Below are 27,138 nucleotides of genomic sequence, written 5' to 3'. Positions count from 1 at the left end.
TGCACGTGAAGGATCTGAGCAGTCTGAGTCGTGTTCCTGATGCTTTTGTGTGTCAGTCTGTGATTGTGTGTATGTGCAGTAAGGAATTCACAGAAGCAGGGAAGACCATGCTTAACACCAAAGTTCTGAAAATATTTGAAGAGAATGAGAATCATCTTAAAAGAGATATCTTGTCTGTACATAAAGATAGTTGATTGTTGAGAAATAACATGTAGGTATGAGGAATATTTAGGTAAACTTAGTTTCACTGTTAGGAAGTGGGTGGGAGGGTCTGATAATCTTTCAGTGGGTAGCACTGTGACAGTATTAGCATCCTAAGAAGTTAGTAATCGTTACCCTCACAGCCTGAAGTGACTCACTGTCACTGTCTAGTCTTCCACTGGTTATCCTGACCTAATCTTGTGGAAGGAAACAGTGCTGAAAGAGTTCTTTATTTGAAGAGTGTTACTGTCTGCCTTTTAATGTGAATAAGGTGAGCAGAGAAGTGGTTGGTTCCGTAGCTGAACTTGGGATTTTTGAAGGCTGTATTGTCCTTTACAGAAATCTGTGTTTGGAAGAATCTAGTTGGGGAGTTCATTGAACTTCTAGCTAAATAGTAATTATGTACTTTGGAAAATGACTTTTGTACTCTAAGGTTGCAAGTTTGATTTTGAAAAGTGTACATTAGTTAAAAGGGGCAAAAAGAGCCCTGGGCTGTCGTTATTTTCTCACCAGTGTAAGCATGTTCAGATTCTCTTATTTAAAAGAGACGTTTATTGTGATGTGACTAACACAAGGCCTGCACGCTTTTATAACAGTGCCTACATCAATTCCAAATTCTGTCTGGGCTTAGAAATCCACGAGAACGACTTTTAAGACTGGATAACTGTACTTGGCAGTAATTGGATTTGTTGTCTGTCTCTCTCTTTTTTTGGGTAGATCTTCTCTTTTGCCCTGCAACTGATAACCAACTGAGCAGTGCAGTTCTGTAAAACCTTAACTGGTCAGCGAGGGAGAAAGGAAGGTGGTTCTGTCTGCCAGCGTAGACATTTAGTTTGTCTAAGACAACAAGCTTTAAAGATGGTGGTTGGTTGCAAGTTGACCATCCATGGAAAAATAATTTACATCTGTACTTGTTATCCATCTAATTTGATTTTTATCTTCAAAGTTCTTTGTAAATAACCGATAACAAACAACTTATTGTCCTAATCAATTTTTGTTGTTGTTGCATTCTTCACTTTAGATTGATACAGTTTCACTCTTAAAATAGATGCTAGGTACTCACTCTGTGCTCATTTGTTGTATTAAGTTTGTCAACATTTTAACAGTTAAAACACCCAAACCCGAAATTGTTATGTTGCCTTGATATGAGGTTAAATAGAGCTTTGACTTCAGGAGCTTTAAATTCTTTATTTAGAATATTTTTTTCCTAAAAAAAGATAATGGTTAATTTTTTTAAACTTGGTTTGAGTTGTTTGTTTTTTCTTTTTTAAATTCAGGTCAAACATGCATTGGTGGCACAGTCTGATTTTTTTTAGGGCTCGGAATGCTGTGTTTGTTTATGCTGAAGTGAAAAACATAAGCTAAACTGCTGTTAATTACAAATGTCTTTGTGTGCGAGTTCTCTGAGAGTTCAAACTTATTCCTTGTATTGTTGGCTAGACAAAGGGCAAGGAACTTTACAGGAGGAAAGGAAATGACTTAGTTCTGTACACTGAATATCCATATTAGGTATAAACTAAATCTAGGACTGTAATCCAGAAGTGAAGTCATATCTGTATGTTTTCATGAGAATGGCTAATGAGATCAGTCAGTGCTACTGGATCAGCTTCAGAGTTTTTTGGCTCTGTTAAAGTATTACTCTTTTGGCTAGAGTTTGATGGGCTGTGCTTTGGAGAGCTGCTTTTCTTAAATAAAGGAAATAGTTTTTTACGTGGTTTTGTCTAAAAATAAAATCAAAGCAAGCATAAGGATATTTCTGTAGTCGTTCAAAGTGATGTATTAGCCACCCTAGTGAGACATGCTGTACTGGAACTTAATGAGATAAAGCAAAACGTCCCAAAGGAGGAAGCTCTACTCTGCAAGGGAAGAACTTGGATACTGCCTCCCGGGGGATGTAGATCACAGTCACAGAGGTGCCTTTTAGTAACTGAGTTGCACATTGCTTGCCTTGGAACCAGAAGCAACAGAGAGCAAGCCTTTGTCGAAACCTTTGTTGTCTATTAGCTGCCCTAAAATAAAAAGTCCGACACCGGTTCCAGTCTAAGATTTTTCCTTACTAGAGCTTTTGAATGTGCTGTTAGCAGGGGCTACAGGTTCAAAACTGCAGCTCTCTTTCAGTGAGTTTTGAGAAATTGAGCAATTTCTTTCTTCATTGGCACATTCTTCTGTGGACATCGCTGTTTACATTCAGATTTGGAGGCAGTTGTGGTTTTAGCCGTATTCCTTATTTCATCAGAATTTTGAAGCTCCCAGATGATTGCTTTTGGGCTAGCATTTTGACACGAAATTCATTTGGGCATTTGACATGGGCTCTCCTGCTCCTGGTAGGGTTCGGTCCAACTGGAATGGCCTGGCTGTCGGTGGAGAAGGAGCACTGCACGGGGTGGTGTTGGAGCAGCTCTTCGTCGTTCCTCCATGCTGATCTGTCAACTTACTGCTCATCTTAGCTCTGTAAATTAGGTTATAAAATACCATAAGCGGAGTGCTTTGTTTTTCTGTCCTGCAGAAATGATGCATGTCCAAAGGTTTGTTTGAAGAACTCTTAAATGCCAGGGGTAGAAATTGTACTTGGTCTTCTGAGCCCCAGTGATAAGGTTTGCAGTTCTTTCCTATAATTTTTATAGATGGTTCATTATTCAGTGGGGGTTTTAGAAGTAGGTCTCTTGGGCTGTAGCCAAGGCATACACTGCACTTCGTTAAGAAATTTAGTAAGTGTGGGGGGAGAGAATCATTGTCATATACCATGCCTATTCCAAGTTTATACGCCAGGTGTCCAAAGGTAAGTTTCAAGCACTATAAAAGAAACCCTTAGTACTGTATAGTTAATTGCCTGCTTACAGTTTCCTAGTAGAATATTGCAAGAATGTGTCAAGCTGTTACACAGAAAATTTTAGTCAGTTTGGCCCTGTTTATCTTAGCGAGGTTTGTTACAACTGGATCACTTTGTTAAAGGTATTTAATGCAAGTTTTGATTCTGACTCTTCATCTGATTCTCCCAAAGGATGAACATGGGATAATTTCTTTTCTCCAAAGAACTAGAAATGCTTAATTAATTTCTACTGAACTGTGAAGTTACTTTAATATATCATGAATATATATCCCATAGCTTTTTCCAAAAGCTTTACAGTGAGCAGTGGGTAGCAATGAACAAGAGTTGCAGGAAAGTGTATAAGACAAGTCTGCTAATTATTTTGTGAGGAATAGCATCACAGAGCTAAAAATAGCATCATCCTAAAATGGTCAGTTGCTGTTACAGTCAAACAGAGTCTAACACAATGGTGGCTTATCAGAAAGGTAATGAGTTAAGAGACTACTTGAGTGAGCTGATAGATGTTCCTTTCCCTGGTTTAATAGCCAGATCTCAAGTAAATGCAGGGAGTTCAGTTATTTTTTTTTTTAAGCTTTTTGGCTTTACAGGAATTTCAGCTCACGTGGAAGTTGGATTAATTACAGACTGTACAAAGACCATATAGCTTGTCAAGAGGCAGTGGTAACTTAAGGTTGATTTTTCCCTGGGTGGGGTTGATGTCAATCAGCGTATAGAAAATATAGACTAGTCATCTTAGGCTTTTTGTATTTGCAGTGAATGCCAGGGATGAGCACTGGACTTATGCTTTTTGGTTTCTATTTTTCCTGCGTTTTTCTTAAAGGACTAGCTATTTAAGGTAGCAGTGGTTACCTAAATTGTCCTATGGAACGAAAATTGGGGTTGTGATTTGAGAGTTTAACTTGATACAGTGTTACCAAGCTTTTTAAAGTTCCCTTATAAAGGGGTTACACTAATCAGTGTAGTTCATATGAAGATAAGACTGTGATACAGGTGCTGTAAGCTTAATTTGGAGCTTTCTGAGGTCAACTGTCTTCAGTTTGGAAATGAACGTACACTCTTTTCCTGAAAGGTATTTTTTTATTTTTAGGTGGCAGATAATGAGAGATTTGCTTATCTTGTCACTTTCTTTATGAAGAAGTTGCCTTCTGAGTTCAAAAGTAGGAATTGAAAGGTATTGGGGAAACTTATGGTGGAGGTTAGTTAATAATGACATTAGACAACAAGATTACATAGAAAAGGCACGATGCAGTGGTAGTGCCCATCTTGCACTGTCTGTGATGCTGTAGGCTCATCTACTGACAACACACACCGTGAGGAACAAAGGTGAATTTGACGTAATGGCTGTCTAAGATGCCAAATTGCTGACCTTTGAGGTGATGAGAATAATGTTGGATATTTTATTTAGAATCGTCTTAACATTGTGAAATAATTGCAGGAGTTAGCTTGCATGTTAGAGACATTTAGTAGTGTGAATATATCTTAATGGTTGCTACAAGCTTATTTTGTTCTTAGACTGAATGTTTAGTGGCTTTTTAACTTATGTTAGCAGTAAATGAGTAGGATAGGTTTCAAAATACATTAGACAGCTTTGTTAAAAAGCTGTGCTGTGGTATCAGCTGGAATACACAGGACCTGTGCCCTGACACTTAAGATACCAGCAGCCTGATGCATTCTTGAGACTTGCCCTTGCTCCTGTCTCTTTTTAAGAGGTTGACATGGATCTTTAAATGTGCCACGGTTTTCTATTAAGAAAAACTTTTCAATGAGAGAGAGTTGGTTCATAAACATGAGAACTGTCAGCTGTAATGAGCACTCACAACTGAAGGAATGTAAATAGTATGTTAGATATTGAACAGCTTTGCTAAACGTGAATTTGTAACATAAAGATGAGGTCAAGACAAATGTGATCTCTAAGCCTAGCAGTGCTATCTTGGGGAAATATTTAAAAATCTTCTTTTTTCTATCCTCTTTGCATGTGGATTTTTTTTTTTTTCCTTTATGAGGTGGCCCAGACTCTTCAGCTGGGATCAGCATCACAATTCTTGAACACTTCTGCCTGTGTGGCTGTGGGCTGGTAACATCTTGTTAGGCAAGGTGTGTGGAGTAGGTGGTTTCCAGGCCTTTTTCATTCATCTTTCAGGCGGATGCAGTGATAGCAGCTCTCACTGGCTATTTATTAAAGCAAGTGGATGTTTTTGCAGTGTTTATGAAGCATTCATTGCTGGAACGCTCTAGTTGGTATGTCTGGTGGCAGAAGGGAGCAAACATGCTGGAAGGAATTGTCCAAGGTTGCAGTTGGGTTTCTGCTGGCATAGCTGTTTTGTTGATGTGTTTGAATAACAAAGAGCCTGAGATTTTGTTCACTTCCATTAGTTTGCCTATCCTTATAATACCGTTCTTCACATTTTCTATTTTAACATCTGTTTTTCAGTACTCCTTGTTTTATACTTACCAGGATAGCTGAATTTGAAAGAGAAGTATCTCATAGCAGCGTGTGTCAAGTATCTGTAGACAGTCTTTCAACATTAAGGTTAGAATAAGATACACTTGCTCGCTTTCAGTGCTATTAAGACAATGAAAATGAGTGTTTCAAGTTCTTGGATGTCGCAAGCAGTGCCTCCTCCTGCCAGTAGCTATAGGTTTCCAGTAACAGTGATAAAATGTTTAATCTACACTGAAACGTGGCATGAAGGTCCTTCCAGTAATCTGAATCTTGTGCAGGATGAGATTGTCTTTCCATCTGTGTGTGTTTTCTTTTTTTTTTTTTTTTCTTCTAATTCTGACCTTCCTGTCTTTTGCTTATTGTGGCAGGGAACGTCTTTAGGCTGTCAGCAATATCGGCCTCATTTGTTATGATATGCCACTCTTGCGTGTTGAAATATCTTGTTAAGTTTTGGTCTGCCTCGTGACATAAGGACACTACACAGAAACAAAAGCTTTCACGTGTGTGTTGGGGCACTAGCTATCCACTGTCCTAGAGAGGTGAGAGAAGGTGAACTGAGAAGCGGAAGTGTCACTTTTGTCTTGTCATCCCTGAGATTACATCTGGTTGAACCAGATTTAGTTAACATCAGAGTTCATGACTGGACTCTGGCTTACTCCCTGGGCTGTTCCTTACATAAAAACGCCAAACAACTCCCTTTTCAAACTAACAAATCTGAAAGGGTGAGGATGAATGGAACGCTGTATTGCAGACACCACTTTTTTCAGTCCTGATCTCTGCAACTTGCTACTTTGTCACCCATTTTCTTCTTTTGAATGATGCTTTGTTAATATTTGAGACGCTGGGGCCCTTTAAGATATGTTTTAGCTTGTGGAGTGAGTGCTTTCATGTAACATCCCTGAAGCTCATCCATCTACTGCCTGAACAGGAACACAAAACAATTGGTATAGTGGCACCATACGGAGGAGGCGTTTGATTGGTGTAACATCAGATGCTGTTATAGCCCTTTCATGGATGTGATTCTTTACATCTTATCTGAAAACACTGCTCAATAAACAGCATGGAATTCTGTTTATTCAGCTTGGCAAGATAAAGGTCTGAGCAGACGCTGCAAGGATTTAGACTGATATTACCAGACCATTTTCAGTATTCATGTGTGGAACGTTAAACCAGTCTTTTCTATGTTCTGTATTCTTTCGTCTCAGGAGTCTTGAATTGCTGCATGTGTTGCACTTGAATCACTTTGTTAGTTTACCTTAAACCATTTCCTTCAAAACAGTAATCCATATAGGATTATTATTAATTTACTCATTTTTTGAATGAGTTTACTGTTCATGAAACATGCAAGAGTGACTGTTATCTGCTGTTTTGAGGTAATGGATATGCATCATGCTGTTTTTCTCATGTAGTTTTCCCAGCAGATTTTTTCTTTTGTTAGAACTGAGATATGTTTCAAGATTGCTGAGTTCAAAATTAGAACATGCCCTCTGATTTCCATCCCCCCCACACCCCTCCCCAATCTGTTTATTTGTTGGAGCATTAATCTTCTAGACTTTGCAGATTGCAGATTACTTACTCAGGTGGTGTAATCAAATAGCTCCAGTAGTTGTTGGCAAAAGGTATTCTGTGAGATACTTCTAAAATGCATTTTTTTTTCCCCTCTTCATCCAAACTTTTTTTTTCCTGCTTCTGGTACTTCAAATCTGGGAGAGATTCCCTAGATAGTTTTGGATAAATTAGGAAATGGTCTTCTAGTGTTCTGCCTTTTGTTTTATTTACATAGGCAGAGACTGACCTGTATTACATTTCTCGTCAGATGCACTTTGACTTTACTATTATTTCTACGGTCATTTGATCCAGTTTGGGAAACTTGTAGTGTGCTCCTTTTAATTGGTTGCTGCTTGAAACAATTTTGCAGGCCTTTCAGAGCAAAGATTTCTAGAATTGTGTTTTACTCTTGAGTCTTTCAGATACACGCGATATAACACGGGCTTTGTGTCCTTTTAAGTGTTTCTTTGCTTGTCTGTTTTTCTTGTTAGTCTTTCAGTAAACTTCAGCTCTACTGTGGTCAAGTAAATACATGCAGGTTCTTGTGTTAGGAGTTAATTTTTATGCAGCTGTAAAGACAAACATTTCACAATTAAAATGGATTTTTTTTTCCTTCCCTTAGCTTGTTTAGCCACTTAAACTCTCTGTTTTTTGGGGGGAAAACAGTCTCATTGAATGAAATCATTGCTTCAGGGGAAGAGAAAGGGAGGAGGTGGCTTCCGCATCGACTGGATCAGCTAAGCTTAATCTTCCAGACAGTGGGATAAGTAGAATTTTTTTTTATTATTATTTTTTTCTTTTTCCCCTCCAAGTAACTGACACTCTTGCCTGGGCTGAGCTACTTGGCATTGGGAGTCGCGAGTAGTTTTACTGTGGCTATGATAAACCAGGTTGACTTCTCAGTGAGCATACTGATTTGTTTTACTGTCTTGTAATTCTTTCATTCTTATTTGAACTTACTTTCTTATTTAGGTTTCTTTAAAAAGTAGTCCGTTTGTTTTTCATACAATACTGTAGGGTGAGTGCTGTGGTGTATGTATGCCCAGCTCTTTCTCTGTGTCGCATCATACAATTAACGAGGTCTGTTTTGCCACCTTTTCAGAAGCTTTTTAATTAGAGTCAGTTTGTGGAGGGTAACACAACTTTGTTCAAGGCAACTGGATCTCTTCAGTTTTTTGTTTCTGCGATAAATCCTCTATGGCAGCTGTTAGCTTTTCAGACTGCTTGAACAGATTTTCAGACTCTAGCATGGCAGGCGTTGGCCATGGGTCATGGTCAAGTTAAACACTGTGTTTGGCAGGACACTTTCCCTGGTGCTAAATTAAAAGCTGGGCTCTTCAGAGCTAGTTCTCAATCAGTATAATCCTTAAGCAAAATACTTATAAGTGACAAATACCATGTTTCCTTGCTGTGTGTGGTGGTGCACTTTTTTCTATCTGGTCCTAATCCGCACAAATGAAAAGCTGGCATTCAGTGAAACACAGATGTATGATGATGTTCTTGGGTACATGTCCTTCAGTGGATAATGGTAATTTGATTTGGTAGTGATAACTGAAAATTAGCCCTTATTGTAGGAGGAATTAAAAAAATAGTCTAGGCTGACATTAGTATAGAGAAGTCAACATTTAGTATTTTCATTACTTTGATGATGGTGAAGATAAGACACTGAAGATATCCTGGAATATTATCGCCTGAATACAAAGACAAGGCAATGACAGGTTTCTGGCTTCTAATAGTGGGCTTAAGCAGCAATTGTTACATGATTACCCCCCTGCATGACTACTAGTTATGTAGAATTTCAGAATATTTTTTCAATATTTAGATGCTTACAGTTTTCTACTAGCACAGCTCTATTCCAGTGAAGAAAATCAGAGTCAGAACTGACTGTTGCAGAAACTTCTACCAAACTTGCCTCCCTCTCAAAAAAATCCTGAGGTGGTTGAAGGAGAATCATGTGTTGCATTGCCAGCATAGTGTTGCCCTTGATGACTGGTTGTAACAGATCTGTGCTGTAGCTCACGGTGCATCAAACACACGAAGATAGAAAACGGGCCTCTCGGGCAAACAGTTACATAGCAGAATTCCTTGGCTCAAGAGCACTGAAGCCAGAAGTTTCTTGGCATTCTGACTGCATTCCTTTTCCAGTATGTGCTCAGAATAACTTGGGACTTTTTGGAGCAGAAGTGGGACAAACGTTTGAATGTAGACCTAAAAGGCTAAGCTCAGTTTAGCTGTTCAGCTGCAGCTTTGAAAATACGTTAGGTTTTGTTCAAGGCATTGTATGTTAGTGGGCTATAATCCTTTTTTTCTGATTCAAATAATCCAAAAAGCTTGTCTGTCTTAAACAAAAGCAGATGCTATTTGTTGTTTGTTCATTTTGAATGTTACGCTTGTTTTGGGAGAGAATAAAAGTTTTGCTACAAGTTGACATAGCAGTGTAAATGCATTTGACCTTTTTTGGTCCTCATTGGTCACTTTGGTTTTGGTATTAGTTTTGGCTTAGACAGATGGACCTTCTTCAAAGCCACAGTTCAGTGCTATGCCTTAAATGTTAAACAATTTTTTTGTTCAGTTCTGTGACTCAAAAGTTTCTGTGCTTTGGGATCTGGATGGACTAAGGTTTCTTTTTTTTTTGGTAGTACAATAAGCAAAACTGCCTTCTGAATCTGAGTTTCGTTTATTTCAGTTGCAGTTTTAAAATCTTCCACTAGAAATAATAAAGCTCCATGGTGGAATTATATCATATGAAAGAAGGCATAGGGTGTTATCTAATACCCTAACTTTCTTTCAAACTGTATTGTTGTTGCAGCTGATAAATTCCAAAGTCTGTCTGATATAAAAATATTTGATATCTCTTAGTCATTAACATTAATATTTTTTTTCCTGCCCCCTTGGAACTTTGTTTTGCTGAGGGAGGGTCACTGTTTTTCCCCATCACATTGACAGGCAGCAAAACCTGGGCAGCCAAAGACTTGATTGATGTTATAACTCCTGAGTTCAGGAAAAACCCTGAAGGTTTGTAATAACAACTCTTCGTATTTGATTCTGTCTGCAAAAAGAGTCTATTTTGTGCATAGGGGAACCATTTTGCTTTTTCATCTAATTCTATTTGAGTTCTCTGCTTCTGAGTAACTTCTTACTTTGTACATCTGGTGATGGATCATAAATCTTTAAAGCTCTCAATCAGCCCTCTGCAGTGAGTTTTTCAAAGTCATGTTTTGCAACTCACAAATTAACAAAGTGGCTTGTAAAAACTAGTTGTCTTCTAGATGCTTGCCTGTTGTCCATTAGAACGCTATTCATGTGCTTTCAAATACTGGAATGAAATTAGGGGAGCTGACTAGTGCTTACCTAACTTAGTATTCTCCTCAGGAAATGTCTCAGTTACATTTGTTGATACTGTGGTACTGAAGCTAAGCCTCTCGACTTCATTTGGTGCTGAGGATCATCTGTACGTTGATGGCAGGCAGTTGCATCCCAATGATTCTTCCTTCTGTTACATGCCTTTTATTTTTTCTTTTCAAAGGTTTCCTTAGTCTGTATCAGATGAGGTCTCTGGCAATGTGTGTCATACTGCACCAGCTCTGGTCTCTGTTTTTGAGGTCAGAAGTCCTAAATAAAAGATGAAGAGAGAGGAGAGCTAATCCTGACTAGGTCCTGTGCTGGCTGATGTAAGTGTGGCTGGTGTGAGCAAAACAGGCTGAAGACCCCTGATTGTGGCAGCCAGGGGCAGATCCAGAGTTGCCTGAGCACAGCAGTGTGAGCGGTTCCTGGGAGGTGCCTCAAGGTACGGCTTCATGCTCTTAGGGTGTTGCACTTTGGTAAATGCCCACATTCCTCCTTTACAGTAAATGTGTGGTCGCTTTTCCATCAGAGGAAGTGAGGTAAAGCTTATTTGGATGGGGTCACGCACTCCTGTGCTGTTACTGCGGCAAAACTCGTGTGCTTTGGTTGAAGTAGCGTTGTTAAGTTGCCATAGAACTTGAAGACTGAGATCGGTTCTGAATCAAAGAATTATTTCTCCTTCAAAGCGTGGCAGTGCAAAACATGGATTTTCCTGAGATGGGATGAAGTGTTGTCTTTTTCAATATTGTTTTTCAAAGGTTGATAAGATATTGCATGCAGAAAGAAAAAAGGGTAGATGAGTATAAATCTACATTGGCATAATTTACCTGCAGGAAATGTCTGTTCCAGTGTAAACACAGTAATGTAACTAAGTGGGAAATCCTGAAATATAAGCTGCTGTCTGGAGGGATGGCACTGTGGTTAAATATTGACACCTGTAAAAGTGTACAGCTATTGGAAATAGACTGCAGAGTGGAGTCTTTTTTCATGTAAGCATCTTGTGAGGTAGGAACATATTAATCCATATCGTAGCTAGAATCCTTACAGCAGTTACATGCACAACAGAGAACTGTGGATTGGGCTGGTATAAAGCAGAATGCCCAGAGTAACCAAACTGACTCTGTTTTATCCTTTTTTGTGGATGCTTTTAGAGTTTTAGTTTCCTGAGTGACTTCCTGACTGAGAAGTCACATGCCAGCTTTTAAGGCAATCTAATATCATTAATCTGCTGCAAGTTTTACTTTACTTTCCAAGGATAAAGGAGGCAATTTGCAATTTGAGACAGAAAGACAACTTCTTTTTTCTTTCAAATCTTCATTAATGACACTAATAAAGGTTTGAAGAAAAATGGCTCTATAGTCTCCACAACAAAGTATTCCGAAGGATAGTCAGCGCTGACAAGAGGGATACTTGTAGAAATGTGACCATAAGCTTGAGGCAACATAAATCAGTTTATGAATCTGCTTGTCCTGGTATTTGTCGACGACTGTTAAACGAGTCTCAGCCTTTCTGCAACGGTGCCACGAATTTTTACAAAATAAAATAGCTTTCTGAATTTAAGGCAGTTTCACTGAAAAACTTCCTATTTTCCTGATCTTTGAAAGTCCTACTGTTACTCCTCTTAACTTGCAAAGTCTTCCTTCATCCTCCCCACTGTGGCCCCTGCTCAGTGCGTGGGTGGGAGCTGGCAGAGAATTGAAGTTCAAAATAGCTTTCTGAATTTAAGGCAGTTTCACTGAAAAACTTCCTATTTTCCTGATCTTTGAAAGTCCTACTGTTACTCCTCTTAACTTGCAAAGTCTTCCTTCATTCTCCCCACTGTGGCCCCTGCTCAGTGCGGGGGTGGGAACTGGCAGAGAATTGAAGCCGTTCCTTTGCCTGAGCATCTAAACCTTTCTCTAGTTAGTTCTGGTCCTAAAACTTAGTTCTCTTGTGACCATACTTTTTGTTGGCTTTTCTTCTCTTCCCTCTTTCCCAGCCCCTCTCACCCTCCTCTTTTTTAAGATGCTGAGTCTCTACCAGTCAATGTTCAGGCCTTGTGTTCAGGCCTTCCACTTGCGTAGCTCTGCTTCTAAGTACCCTGTGCTTAGTGAACTTAATTGTTTTCTGTAATTTCTCTTGAGGGCTACAGCCAGCATATCCTACAGTATGTTTTAAAGTGGCCTAGGGAACAGATAATTGTAATGATGAAATAATTTGCCAAGTTTTGAGAATTGTACCGGTTAAGATTATTCTTGGAAGTACTCAATAATGATAAGCAAAATCTTTTGAAACTCGTCTAATGTAAAGTACGTGTCAAGATAATCTGACATATATGGCTGTTTGAACTACTGAACCAGTTTTGGTTTGGTTTTTTTTCACAGGATTGAATTTTATAACAAGATTCAAGGTTTTGCGTGTCTAATTCTAGCCCAGTAAAACCTAAAATTTTCCAACTCAGCAATACATACTTCATTGTCAGAGCAATCATGAGATGCATGCCATCACTGGGTGCCCTGGAGTGGCTTACTGTTGCTATGTAATGGACCTTTGTTGTGGTAGGACAAAGACTTATTGATAAAGCCACTTTTTATAGGCAATTTGGAATATTACTTTATTGTCAGTGAAGTCTCTATGTACTTACAGTTTTGTCTTTCCTTACAACACCTGCAATACAATAAAGATTCATAGTTCCTGGTTGCAGTTGGCTCGCTGTTAGCACTGCACAGTGCGAGATATAAGCAATAAACTGGAAGATGACTACAATTAATTAGCTATGCCTTGTAGAAGAAGGAAAAAAGGATAATAAAGAACAAAGAACAATATTGACATTGGAAAACTGCCATCAAAAGATGTGGCTGCTCAGACAAATATGATTAGCTGCCCTTTCTTGACTGTTAAGAGCGTGTGGATCATCTTCAGTGTGAAAGATAACTTATTTTGTTGTCTGAAATCTTGTTTTGATACATTTCGTGAGCAGCTATTAGAGGACTTGACAAGTAAATAGGTTAGTTGACTTCATAAATGTGCAAATTTTACTGTAATAAAATCCTCGTTATGTCTGCAGCAAAAAAATAATTGGAAGGTGCAAGTATTTTAAAAAAAATAAACAAACAAAATGATGATGCTAAAGTCCATGCATACCTTCCCAGTATATGAAGTGTATTTAAATATTCTGAGGATGCTCATCTTTGTGGTTTCTATGGAGATACCTTCCAGATATTTGGTCCAGGTGCATCAGCTGGATTTTGAGAGGAAAGGAGTGTTCCTGCAGGATGATACTGGGTTTGCCTGTAAGCTTGTTAGGTCTTTGGAAGAGTTAGTGATGTGAAGACTGTACAGGCCATAAACCCTGTGATTTGTTACTGAGTCTGTCTTTAAATAAAGATCTTTCAGTAAGTGTGAGCATATGTAGATGGCACAGTCCTACCTTCTAATTAACAATCTGTTCTCTTCTGCAGGCTGGCAGTGATGGTGAAAGCATAGGAAACTGTCCTTTTTCTCAGAGGCTGTTCATGATTCTTTGGCTGAAGGGAGTAGTGTTTAGCGTCACAACAGTTGACCTGAAGAGGTAAGAAATACTTGATTTATCTGACAAGCAAGAGTACAGTACGCTTGGTGTAACGAATGATTGTCTGGGACTTCTAAATCTTGCATGGCTTATTTTCTGAAATTAAAATCTGTCTTCATAAATACTAAGAGGCAACCTTAAAGTAAATGGTGCATTCATTGATGGTTATTTATAAGTATCTGTAACCAAAAAGAATGGCTTTGATAGATTTTTCTTGAATTTGTTCAATGATGCTCTTCTGTAAAACTAAGAGCTGACATGAAGTCTTCTATAACTGAATATTGAATCTTACTAACTTCACGTTGAGATCCCACAAGTGAAGGCTGCTGGATGGGTATTTTACATCCACCAATCTTTGATCAAAGCTCCAATGGTTATTGGATAACTCTCACAAATAATGTGCAGCCTACTCCTCTTTTTAAAGATTTTAAGATAATATTGCTTATTATGCAATAAGAATAAAAATGATGTCAAAATATCTGTCCATGAGGTAAATACGAGTGAAATTGAAGTGAAATGGGTAGGAATAAAATGTGAAATAGTCTGCCTTTGTATAGTGTTAGCCAGATATGTCATGATGCTGCGTGTCACCTAAATTGCAACTTCTCCATCCATGAAATGAGTACCTTAAGAGCCAAGAAGGGTGAGATGTGACTCCAGGAGTCTTAATTTCCTAAGGTTGGGTATACTTTTATTAGAAGTGTTAATGCTAAATTCAGCAGAGGCCTTGTATTTGTTTTTGGTGTGAAGTAATGTTTTCACAGCACTAATGTAATGTAATGTTAGTCACTGAACTCTCTGGAGAGAGGAGAGACTGCCAGTGCTTACAAACCTTATTTTCAGAAATAAAGCCAATAGAAATATACAGTGTTCTCCAACGAATCAAGTGTAAAACCTGTAACAAAGAAATCACCCTGCTAGACTTAACCTCTTCTTGTAGATTTTTGAAGGAGGTGACTTGTTTTGATTTTTAAAAATCACTGAAGTTGCTGCTTCGGTGCTGGCAACTAGTGTTAAATATTCCCATGTGTAGTAAGGCTGAGGCAGACCACTCAAACAAAGGGGGAGAAAGCAGCTTTTGTCAACCGTGTGTGCATTTGTAGCAGCTCAAAGATCTTCTCTGGCCAGTGTGGGATTTTACTGCAAATATAATTGTTGCTGCCAGCACACATAAACCTGTGGAAACCTCAGGAAACCTCAGGAGCAGAACTTGTGTTTGCATACTGTTTGTAGTTTTGGACTTCCTTTACTTTTAATGATGGCGTTACTTAACCTATTGCAGTTATTGGGGCAGGGGGGATGAGAAGAAGGTTGAAAGAGACATTTTATACTTGGAAGTATTTTTACTGCTGAACCAGTCTGAGAGAGATCATTAAAATGCCAAAGGAGCCAGATGAATTAGCTTTATTTGTGTCCCTTTGGCAACTCTGAGTTAATTGGATAGGGGAATGGGATGTAAGACCAACTTTTAGAATATAAATTGGTTGCAGATGTTTAAAATTGTCCTTTCTTACACAAGGAAAGCTTTCTTTTTTTTTTTATACTGGGCAGGGTAAAACACAAAATAAGTGCAAAATTAAAAAAAAACTGCACAGGAATAGATCAAATGAACTCTACTTTTTTTTTGTACACTGACTGTATTTTCTGGTAAAGGAAAAGAAGGACCACTGAAGCTAATTCAGATTTGAATAGATGTTGATACCAACTTAATTTCTTTTAGACTTTATTTAAAGCTTCGTAAATACAAATTTAGCATTCTGGATTGTCTACTTGTAGAGTAGTGTAGCTTGCAGAATGTCAAATTCAGCTAACTGCTCAAGTGGAAATGTTTTATACCAGATGGTGTTTTTTACCCTGTTAGCATTACCAGGACGATAATAACTGCTAGATATTGCCTTAATACTTCTAATACTGTCACAAGAAGTTGCTTTTACAAGTACATTATTCAAGCCAATGAACCTCTCTTCTTTTTGTTCCTGTTAAAGACAAACTTGTTAAAGAGCTGGGTAGTAATGGTTTTAACTATCTGAATTTATTTCGCTAGCCAAAAAAGAAAAAGGGTTTACTTGCAAACGGTGCTTCTGCCTCATAGCGTCATTTCTGCAGAACAGTAAGGCAAGCTCTGTCTGATTGTGAGGCTTAAAAGGTCATGCTTGGGTACAAAAGTTCACAAGTAAGTAACTTGGGACACAGGAAAAACTGAGTCGGAGTTGACTGACTCTGGCATGTATTTTTTTCCCTTCTGTAATTGCATTGGACATCATACTGTGCTAACAAAAGAACAGTTTGCAGTTCTCGGTTCTACTCTTAAGACACAAAAATATGCACACAAGCAAACGAAGTGGGACGTACTGCCCTTTCAAAGAAGTCATGGATTTCTTGCTTCTGTTTAGTCAGACAGAGGCTTTATTCTTTCCCTTTTCAGAAGCAGCATGTCAGTGTTCAGATTTGACTTGTTCTGTGGACTAGAGCAGAGTTGCAACATAAACCATTTGTTGGGCTTGTAACAGCATTCAAGGCCAGCTTGCATTCAGTTAAGTTTTGAAATCCTATTTTAAACATCTTGATTGTGTGGTTTTACAATTATGTTGACAGACAAAGATTAAATGAAGAGATTAGTAAATATTAAAGACTGCCCAGAGGTGAATGCAACTTCAGCAGTGTAAAATACTGCTTAGGAACTGGAGATGGGGGGTGGTTTATTGCTGGCCTTTTTTTCATGTTACTTTTCAGACACTCATTGCAGTACTTCTGTAATTCATAAATCACTGTGGAGTGTATTACGTTTGTGGGCTGGCTTTTGTCTGATCTTCAAGAAATTATTTGAATGCTAATTGCAATTCTGGTTTGTGGCAAAGCCATGAAATGTTTATACCTTAACTCTGGTGTTAAAGAGCCTGCCCATTTAATTAGCTAATGATAGGCAGATACTTAAGTCTGTGGCCCTACCTCCAAATACCCCGGTAAACTTTGGGGCAGGTACTAGCTATTGTGGAATTGTTTTGAGTGGTTTTAGAAGGCTTTTTTTTTAAGCTGTCCAGTTTTATCTCTAAAGTAAACTTCACTGTAATATTTTTAATTGCCTTCCTGTTTGACTATTAAGGGAAGTTGTACTCTCAGCCTTTTAAGGATATTCCTGTGTACTCGTGGTGCTCTAAAGGCTGTGGCTTGTTTGTGGTAAACCAGGATTTGTTACAATCTACTGGCAAGAGTAGCGAACTGGAAGTCAAACCCTGTATTATGTTTGGGCTTTGGCTGTGGGTTGTTAATCTCTGCTTTCTTTTTCTTGAAAGATAACAGGTGGTCTGACTGGAGTGGCAAGAGGGTTAATAAAATGCTCTGGGATCCTTGAGATGCACTCTGATTCTTTGGAAAACTTTTTTGGTTAGTTCATTAGACTAGTCTGTTTCTGAAATAAACTCTTTCCTTTGAGAGTATTACTGCAAATCTGGTGGTCTTGACTGTGTTTGTTTATAAAATAACATTCCTTTTGAGGAATTTTATCTAACCAACATGCGAAATTGGAAGTGAGCCACAATGACTTCCTGTAATTGTTGTGGGTTACAAAGCTGTATTTAAATGAAGTGTTAAGCTACTTAGTGTTAACCGATGACAGACTTTAAATCCTAAAAGTAAGCGGGCGATGGCAACTGTTAGTGAGAAATAACTTCGTGGAAGCTTAAAAATTGAAAATGATTAGATTCTTGTATTAAGAAGACTTCTGTCACCTGGCTAAAAGCAGGATGTTTAATGTCCTTAAGTTTGAAAATCAGTTTTCTCATTCAGCTTTACATACACTGCCAAGTGCTCATATCTGTCGTAAGTACGCTTTGGCACTATATACTGTTGCTGTTTGCCCTGCGTAAAAGGATCAGCAGTGGGCAGAACGTGAAATTGTGGCAGGGGTTCCTAATTTTGTAAGAAATTGAAAGCAATGTTTCTACAGGATGAACTTGTAAACTGTGTTTAGTTTACAGAGTCTGAGTGCTATCCCTGAAAACACTATTTTCTCATGCTACCCTGAATGACCATGTTTGCGTATATTACTATTCTCGTTTCCCTGTCCAGTACAGTCAGGAGGCTTTCTTGAACTCTAGTTCCAGTAAGTCCGGTTCCTGGATGCCTGATGCTGGCTCAGAAATGTGGCCACGTCGTACAAAGTACAAACCCAGTTCAAGGGTTACAGTCTGATTTGGATTTGTTCAAACAGTAACGGGGGGTGACTTTATCTTGGCAAATTTTTGCTGGATCAGGTATCGTTTGTTGTTCCTCATCCAGCATAATGCTAGCAAAAGGTGGTGGTCATCTCATCCTGTAGCACGTGCTCTGGTCAGCTTGACAAAATTGTAATTGTATGGTTGTACTTCAGCTGGATCGTGTGTACTGTCAGGTGTTCGTACACGGGGATGGTCTGAGGAACTAGGAATTGCAGACTGTCCTCTAAAATGTGGGGAGGTTCTTAGAGAAGTCGGACTGCGTCCTTCTGAGCAGTCATCCTGGACTGTAGTCAGTAGCTTCATCAGAGGGAAGTTTTAAGTGCTGCTACAGAAGAAGTGCCAAGCAGTACTGTAATTTTATTTCTGCTTGCACTGAGACAGTTGCACTAGCGTGGGACTGACTAATACCGTGATGATTTGCTGGGGAAAAATGGGCTGCAGCTTTTTAGATGATGCTTTGGATTTTATAGCTTGTAATGAACCTATATCTTATTATTGACTTCAACTTGGCATCTGAATCTGCTGACAAGGCAGATGTGAGAGCTTTACATTAAAGAGTCAGTTAGGCATTTTGAGGTGAATGAGTAGGTATGTGTATATGTGCAGCTGACACATAGGCTTCTAAATACATGCCTGCAGTGTTGTTCCTTGTCACTACAGCATCAACGCACAACTAGAGGAGGGAGAAGCCAATTGCTTATAAAATAACTGGCTTAGCTTAATAAGGATTAGTATGAAAGGAGCTGGAGTGAACAGCAAGAGATTAGTGCCAAAACTGACTTAAGATTCAGAAATGTCTGAGTATTTTTGGCTTGATGCTGTTTCTCTTGTATCTAGTCATACCAGTGTTGGGGATTCTCCTCCTTTTGCCCAAGTGTGCTGCTCTTATTTTTAAATAGGTTTTTTCCACTGGAGGAAGCTTTAAGCATAATTTTTAAACATGATGTTTAAGCATCGGTCAGCTTGTCTAGAACCAGATTCTGTGTGCCCAAAATAAATGGTTTATACGTACTGTTCTATATCAGACCTGCTTATTTCCAGAGAAGCCCTGTGTAAAGGGGGAGGATTACCACTGATCGCAGATTACGCTATATATAAACTCTGTACTGCACATCTTGGGAAAGAGAGAGTGTGTTTGTGTGGTGTGTGTATATATATGCCCCCTGCTAGTCAGCATTATATCAACTTGAAAAAAACCATAGCCAGAGGTAGGAGGAAGCAGTTGTTTTTAAGTGTATGAAATTAACTGTTATCAAGTTTATATTCAAAATGCTAATCAAACTGTAAACTTACTTTTTAAAAATAAAACTGGTGATATCTTTTTAAATCTGCAAGGATGTGAAAACCTCAGGCAGTGCTTTTGTGCCTGTAGCAATGAAAGCTAGGGTCATGGATGTCCCATGCTTACATTTGTATTGGTTTGTATTTCATCCTAGAAAACCAGCAGACCTTCAAAATTTGGCTCCAGGCACTCATCCGCCCTTCATAACTTACAATGGTGAAGTGAAAACAGATGTGAATAAGATTGAAGAGTTCCTGGAAGATGTTTTGGCTCCACCCAAGTAAGTGTTAAAATGATAATTTGTCACCTTAGATTAGATGGAATGTTCTCAAAGGGGTTTTCTGCACTAATTAAGATGTTCTTCAGCATCAGTACACTGAAGATAAGACACTGAAAATAGCTTGGAGATCTTGCTTGTCGTACCCTTCCTCCTTCCAGCTCCGTTATCCTTATGTTAAAAACTGTTTTTATTTTAAAGATTATTTTTAAGTTGTCCTTTGTGGAGTCCTGTGATCTTCTTGTAGATTTCAAACTAAATAACTTTTCCTTTTGATGACTGGGGCAGGCTATTCTGATGATGTGTCCAAATAATGTAAGCGAAGGTGAGCCGGCTATACAAAACTTAGTCCTGACTCCATAATAAACTATTGTGGGAATCTGTTTTAAGGAGATGTGCACTGTCCTTTTGGAGACTTGTATTTGCAGTCATTCTTCTAGAAGTAAGGTGTTATTTGAGTCTTCAAGAATTTGTCGTTTTCTTGTTCTCACCAGGAATTTCAATGAACTTTGGATTTAATGTTAAATTTTTTTTTTAATTCCTTCCAGCTTTGTATAAGCAGAGGGACAGTTGATAATTGTACAAAACCAGTGATTACTAAATGCAACTTGGAAATATTTTTTTTAAAAACAAATTCCTTCATACTAGGCATAATGATGAGTCCTGGAGATCGGTTATTTAGTATTTGGAAATTATGGTAGAAAATACTGGACACTTTTACAAATAATTAGATTAAACAGCACAAGCATGAGAAATGTGTTCAAACTTTCTCTAAACTGTTGGCTTGCTTCTCCCTCAGCTGGCAGGCAATGGCAAAATGCAGACTGAACTGTTTTGTCGTCTTAGTGTGACAAGACTTTACTTTTTTGTTACAAGACTTGGAGTCCATCATATTCTGGGACAGCTGATATTAATTTAAATGGAAAAAAATAAATCTCCAGAGAATGGACAAGAGTGTTTAATTTGTTATCTGCATGATGCCTAACTATATTCTTGTTTACAGAACTGTGAGCTGCCCCCTTGGCAGCGCTGCTGTGCTAGGGTAAGGGAGCTTGCTCTTGTGACCTTGGGCTGTTTCAGACACACTGTGCTTGAAATAAATGCCTGATTCAGAAAGCAGAAATAAGCTTTGGTGTTCCTCTGAAAAGTGATTAAAAAGTGTTGGGTGTAAAAATCTTAACTTAAATAGAAGTGTGTGATATTACACTTAAGAAGCAAGTCTGAAAATGGATAAATTGGTAAATATACATGATGCAGAATCTTTTTTTTTTTAGAGGACTGTTTTGTGCTAGTTAATACATGATGAGCATCGTTCTGCTAAATGTGCTGTAGATCTACTCCTTTCTGCTTTTCAGGTACCTAAAACTTTCACCAAAGCATCCAGAATCAAACACTGCTGGAATGGATATATTTGCCAAATTTTCTGCATTTATCAAAAATTCTAGACCAGAAGCTAATGAAGGTAGGTTACTTGCGAGCTGATAGCTGTGCACGCATTGTTTCATTCTCTTGTGTTTTTCAGAGCAGCTTTCGTGTGAAGTGTCTCACTGATAAATTTTTCTGCATGTTGATGGAGACTTGAGGGAGTCTCACAAATTAAACCTGTGGTTTAAAGTTAATAGTCAGAGACAAAGATTTCAACACTTCATAGTGAACTTCAATTAGACAGTGTTCAGTCAGAATTTTAGTAGGGTATGCATGGTTTGTAAATAGCCCTGGCATTGAAAGTTGCATTTGCTGTGAGACCTTTCTGCACACTTCATTATTTGACCTTTCTGGGATTGAGGGCTCCCATGCAGACTTCTGGCTAAAGCTTAGTTCGTGTCACTTTCTTTGAAGGATTAAGACCTTTCTGTGTGGAGAGAAGGTAGTAGATGGAAGGTCAATAAGAGAGAAAGAATGCACAATTAGACCTTTAAATAGTTTAGTACAAATCTTTTGTCTTCAACGTACTTGGAGGGAAAACTTTAGCTGGGGAGTCAGAATGCCTTTCTGCTGTATTTCAGATGGAGAGATGCAAAATGTTTGTAAACAGCTGAGAAATATTTTTCGATTTTGTGGGGTGTGCTGCCCTCTGCTGCTATATTCCATAAACCTCCTCGGTAGTCTGCGTGTTTAGTCCTGGCTGTTAGCTGAGCATGTGACATTAAACAGATTACGTTTAAATGAATAATAAACCCTAGCATAGCTTATTTCTAATTAGTTTAAGCCAGTTACGAATAGTCTTAAGAAACTGACATAAGCCACTTTTTAAACCAAAAATAAACACTTGTGGACAGTCTTAGAGTATTTTAAGTTAGTGCAAGCTCATGTATAAACCAGCTTTTAAATAACCTGCATCTGTGTGATATTTAAAGGCATTCTAGTTCAGTTTCAGTGTTACTAGTGACCACGAAGGCAGCTCCAGTGGTAGCGCTGCCATAAAAATTGTACAATGGTTAAAAATCCTTCAGTATAGGGACTGTTGTGGGTAGCACAGTGATGTGGCTTTTTTTTTTTTTCAGATCTGCTACTAATATTTTAAATGATAATTTACTTTGAAATTCATGTGCTGTGGTTTGGCTTTCTTTTTTGTTCTTAAAACTGTTCCTTCCTCTGTAGCCTTAGAACGTGGCCTCTTGAAAACCCTCCAGAAACTGGATGAGTATCTGAACTCTCCCCTTCCTGATGAGATAGATGAAAATAGCATGGAGGATATTACAGTTTCTACCCGCAAGTTTTTGGATGGCAATGAGATGACGTTAGCAGACTGCAACCTGCTACCCAAACTACACATTGTCAAGGTAAATGCCTTGTGTGTTATGTGATAATGAAGGACAAAATGCTTATGGTTTGTGACATTCTGGAGTCCAACTAATTTCAACCGTTTGTAAACTCCCGTGTAAGTTTGATTACAGTATTAACAGGACACGAAATCGCATAAGATTTGGGTAATTCACAAGGGCTCTAGGGACAGAGCAGTTGAATTCAGTGAAGGTGTGAACCAGTAGACAAGTTGGGCCGCAGATGCTAAAATGGCGCAAGCCAAAACCCGTTTTACTGCACTGACCAGTGTGGTCACAGGAAGTTGCAACGCTTAAAAGAATGAGGTAGAAGAAGGAAGGTGAACATCACTGTTGTGTGACCAGTTAATGTTTGAAGTGGATGTCTTCTCACATCTGTAGAGAACTGCTCTATTGGCCACAAAGTAAATGACACAATACGAAATACAAGGATTGTATTTAAAAAAAAAAAAGGTGGGAAGTCTGGAAAGAGGTAGCCTAGGATAACTGTAAGAGGGAAGATGTGCCTATATAATTGTGGTTTGATTGCTTTTCACTGTCTCCAGTGATCTTTGTCAGTTTTGTACTGCAGATGGAGCCACAGATTAAGTTTTTGCCTGGGTGCAGAAGTATTTGCTTTAGCGAGAACAGCAATACAAACTAAACGAGGCAGTATGCTGCCAGGTCCAGGCGTATCCCAGAGAGGCAGGCTCTGCTGACTTTAGAAGTAACTCTGAGTGTACATGTTGGAAGGATAACTTAACGAGAGAGTGACAAGGGATGGAAAAGTGGTTTAAGTTGAAGGATGTAAATTCATCATGTAATTCTTTTGTTCTAGGTGGTGGCCAAAAAATACCGCAACTTTGAGATTCCCAAGGAAATGACAGGGATTTGGAGATATCTGACGAATGCTTATAGCAGGGATGAATTCACCAATACCTGTCCTGGAGACAAAGAAATTGAAATAGCTTACAGTGATGTAGCCAAGAGACTGACTAAGTAAACAGCACTTGCAAAAGAGATGACTTCTTGCATATTCCATAACAATGCTTCTAACAGACTGCTCTCTTCATATAAGATAGCAAATTTTTTTTTTTTGCATGAACTTGCAGTTATTCAAAGTTATGGTGGATAGACCAGGTACAGTAATTACCTAAAGTTTGCAGATTTAATTATAGGCTTGTTTTTCCTTACCGCCTTTCACAGCAAGTTTGAATATCATTAATGCAGTTATGTTAATATTGCACTGGGGTAACTCTAGATTCTTCAGTATGAAGAGTTATCTTGCCCCTACTACTTTTCTTTGCAAACATTTGGTCCCTGTCTACGAATTGGTTTAGGATACTGTCTTGCTATATGGTACAAGGAATATTTATGTATTTTGGAATTTACTGCTTTTCCAGAAGATCTATACACAATTGTCATATCTGTGACACGTTGAACTGTACCTGCTTGTCTATCCTATTTACATGTAGAAAGGAACTTATTATCCAAAAGAGCCATTTGCAGAATATTTGGCAATGTTTTTTAAAAAAAAATAAATTTTCTCTTGGATTTGAAATCACAGTAATGGTTGAGAAGGGAGTCAGATGTGAAACTTGGATTTGAATGACTTCGGACATCAGGGAAGTTTGAATCTAAGCTTGAGTGCTATAGCAGGAAGCTCGCAGTTCAGAGTTAGTATTTAGTTGTATCTTCAAGAGCTTGATGAAAAAAATAATTTGTGTTTTTTTTTTTTTTTTTTAAATTGGCAGCCTACATTTGTCTTAAATTCTGAGTTGCAGCAAACGAATAATTGTCAGGATGCCCTTTACCATCTTGAAACCAGAAGAACTGGATGCTTGCCATCCTGTTCACCTTAAAAAGTTGCAAGTGGCTTTCTTTTTGGTAGTTAAGAGCCTTTATTTTGTATAGGTCTTTCTGGTGATATTTACTTACAAAATCTGTGCTGTCATAAACAAAGTACATGTAAACATTAGCGTCCTAGTTGATAAATAGCTACTGTATATGGTGAATAGCAGTGCAATGATTAGTGATGCAAGACTGAACACTGATAGCCATTAAAGTGGGAGTCTTTCTGGGAGCTTTTTTAAGCTATTTCTTTCCTGAAGAAATCTAAAGTGACCTTTAAAGATAACATTTGCCTTAAATTACGGTATGCATTTTTTCCTGAAAGGAAATCTATTAATTACTCTTCTAAAGAAATGGTGTGTGAAGTCCAGTCCTTTACATTGAATTTATCCTAATTGCTTGTCTGTGCACCTGGACTGCAATTTTGTGTAATCGTAATCATTGCACTACTATACATAATCTTTTTACAGCAACACTGAGGAATAGCACTACAATTTTTTTAAAAGCAATTTTCGAATATTTCTAAGCCAGGGAATAGTTTTCTTGTTTAAAATTAATGATTTTGATGCATGAAATAAACTACTAGGTTATTTTTAAAAGACCATCATAAACAACTCCAAAGAATGCTAGACTTATATGCCTATTTTTTTGTAAAGATACTTTTATATTTAACTGATTTTAGAAGCTGGAAAGTGCTATTCCTGGTAGGTTGTTCTTGGAATATTTAACATTCTGCAATAGCATGGAAATGCTCACATAAACATTTTTATACACTAATTTTTTTGGTAAGCATTGGCTTTATGAAAACCAGCCTGACTTTTCTAAACATCCTGCTTTTGCTACTTTATATACCCGTGAAGTTAGTTTGACATAGAAGAGGTAGAATACAAGATCCATATTTGTATACATGGCTTGTGGTGCCTTGTCTTGCCTTCCTAGAGCTAGAATTCCAATATAAAGGCAGTTACCAATCCTGTTACATGTCTTTCAAAGACAGCTATAGATACACTTCGACCCTATTATGATTTATTACAGGGGTGTTTAGGCAGAGAAAGAAAATTCTGCGGAGCGACCTGGTTAGGAAAAACTTAACTGTAGCCTTTTAATAATTACTGTATTCTAATGTCACGTTCTCATCCTGAATAAAGTTTCTCAGCCATAATAATCCTCTGTAGGGTTTCAGTCTTTGCTACAACGTGACATCTAGACAAAGGAATTACTTCCTTTTTTGTTAGATAACAACATATTTAATGACACATAGGGTAAAAAAAACCCCAACCCGCATTGGTTTGGTGCTCTTTGCCATCTTATTTTTGTTTTTAAAGGTTAACTATATAGGAAGCAATGTGATTGTGGGCATATCTTTGTTAAGTTTTTAACTCTACTTTAAAACCTAGATCAGAATGGCCCTTGGAAGTTGTCTGAGGTGGTAGTAATTGGGCCTCACTGCTTTTAAAAGCGAATTAGCCATTGTGTGCACACTTTAGTACACCAGGCAATTATGTGCATATGAGCATGAAAACACTTCCATGCAGTTTTCTAGCGTGCGCACTGCCTGCATATCAATGCACACAAATACTTAACTTGTTAAAATGCCAGGCTTGTCTTTTATAGATAATATATTCTCTCTACTTTTTAGGCAATCTTCAAACAATTGTAATACATTATATTCGGCATTAAGTATTTTAATGATTGTGTCTGAAAGCTTGTAAACAAAGCTTTTGCTGTAACTAATGTATTTCTTATCTCAGTACAATGGAGTATTGAGCGTCGGGGCCTGTCCCTTATAGGCGTAATTCAAATGAGGACCAGGCTAGCAATTTCTAAGGCGGTTACCGTATGATAGCTGTTAACTGTCCTGTGTGAAAGGAGTTGGTGTCTTTTAGGCTTCCTATTGCACAGTTGTGTTGTGGCAGAAGCTGGCCAGCCTCTTGCTGGCTTCAGCAGAGGCCAGGAATCTAATGGAGAACGAGCAGCTCTTGCCTCTGTGGCTCATCCCTTCAGAACGGCAGAGTATAGCTAGGGTGGTGTGTAAAAGGCTTAGCGTCTGGTGTGGGTAGAGCACTTTCATCTGGCCCCAATCACCAGCGCTACATTAATTAAAAAAGCCCTTTCATAACTATGTAAATTCTTGACTTCTGTCAACTTGTTTACAATCTGATCTTTAAATGCATTTTTAATTTCATCAAACAGCAATTAATCTACCCCCTGTTTAAATTTAAAATGATGCTTCTAGCCCCTTCTGCAATTTAAAAACAGCAGTTACCCTTTCAAGTAGGCATTCCAGTTTGCGAGTTGGTTGCATGTATTAGCATGCTGAATAACTTACTTTATTCTCAAGCTGAAATATGCTTAAATTCCCATTAAAACAGGTGACTTGTGTATTTCCTGAACATAAAGGGAAAATCCATCGTCTTCACCCTGGTTTTGTGTGGGAGAACAGATTAAGGTATATGCATGTGTTGTTTTTTTTTTTTTTCTTTGTTAAGAAAGCTTTCCTTCTTGAAGAGATTCCTTACGTGTACGAGCTGCCTGTTGAACAAGAGGCATGTGAGCTTCTGAAACAGTTTCATGCACTCCAAAGCTTTTCTGTCTGTGTAAATGTCCCACTGCTGGTCCGTGTAAATGTCCCACACGGACAGTCACAGCCATGTAGCTTGTACGTTTGCATTTTCCCATAAAATTGGTGGTTTTTCCACAATGGGCATGTCTAAACTGATTGAAAGTTGCGTGCAGTTCCATGATAAGAAGAGAGATGTAATCAAGTTTTTATGCTAAAGTAGCAAATTAGCATTTTGTATCAAAGGAACACAGACATGAATAAACTGAAGA

General features: G+C 38.2%; 1 protein-coding gene across 1 annotated transcript; it reads left to right on the top strand.

Moving 5' to 3' along the window:
• Window positions 1-13,795: 13,795 nt before the first annotated feature.
• On the top strand, window positions 13,796-23,625 carry CLIC4 (chloride intracellular channel 4; the record flags this gene model as incomplete). Its single annotated transcript, XM_009699210.1, has 5 exons — window positions 13,796-13,917; window positions 19,571-19,696; window positions 21,049-21,155; window positions 22,295-22,476; window positions 23,294-23,625. Coding segments are annotated over 5 exons (702 nt in total), but the record flags the coding sequence as incomplete, so codon positions are not given.
• Between the last annotated feature and the right edge of the window lie 3,513 nt (window positions 23,626-27,138).

The sequence above is a fragment of the Cariama cristata genome, unplaced genomic scaffold, assembly GCF_000690535.1.
Source record: "Cariama cristata isolate BGI_N322 unplaced genomic scaffold, ASM69053v1 scaffold24994, whole genome shotgun sequence".
NCBI classification, from domain to species: Eukaryota; Metazoa; Chordata; class Aves; order Cariamiformes; family Cariamidae; genus Cariama; species Cariama cristata.
The sequence above is the reverse complement of the archived record's forward strand: the minus strand, read 5'-3'. Positions and strand labels throughout refer to the sequence as shown.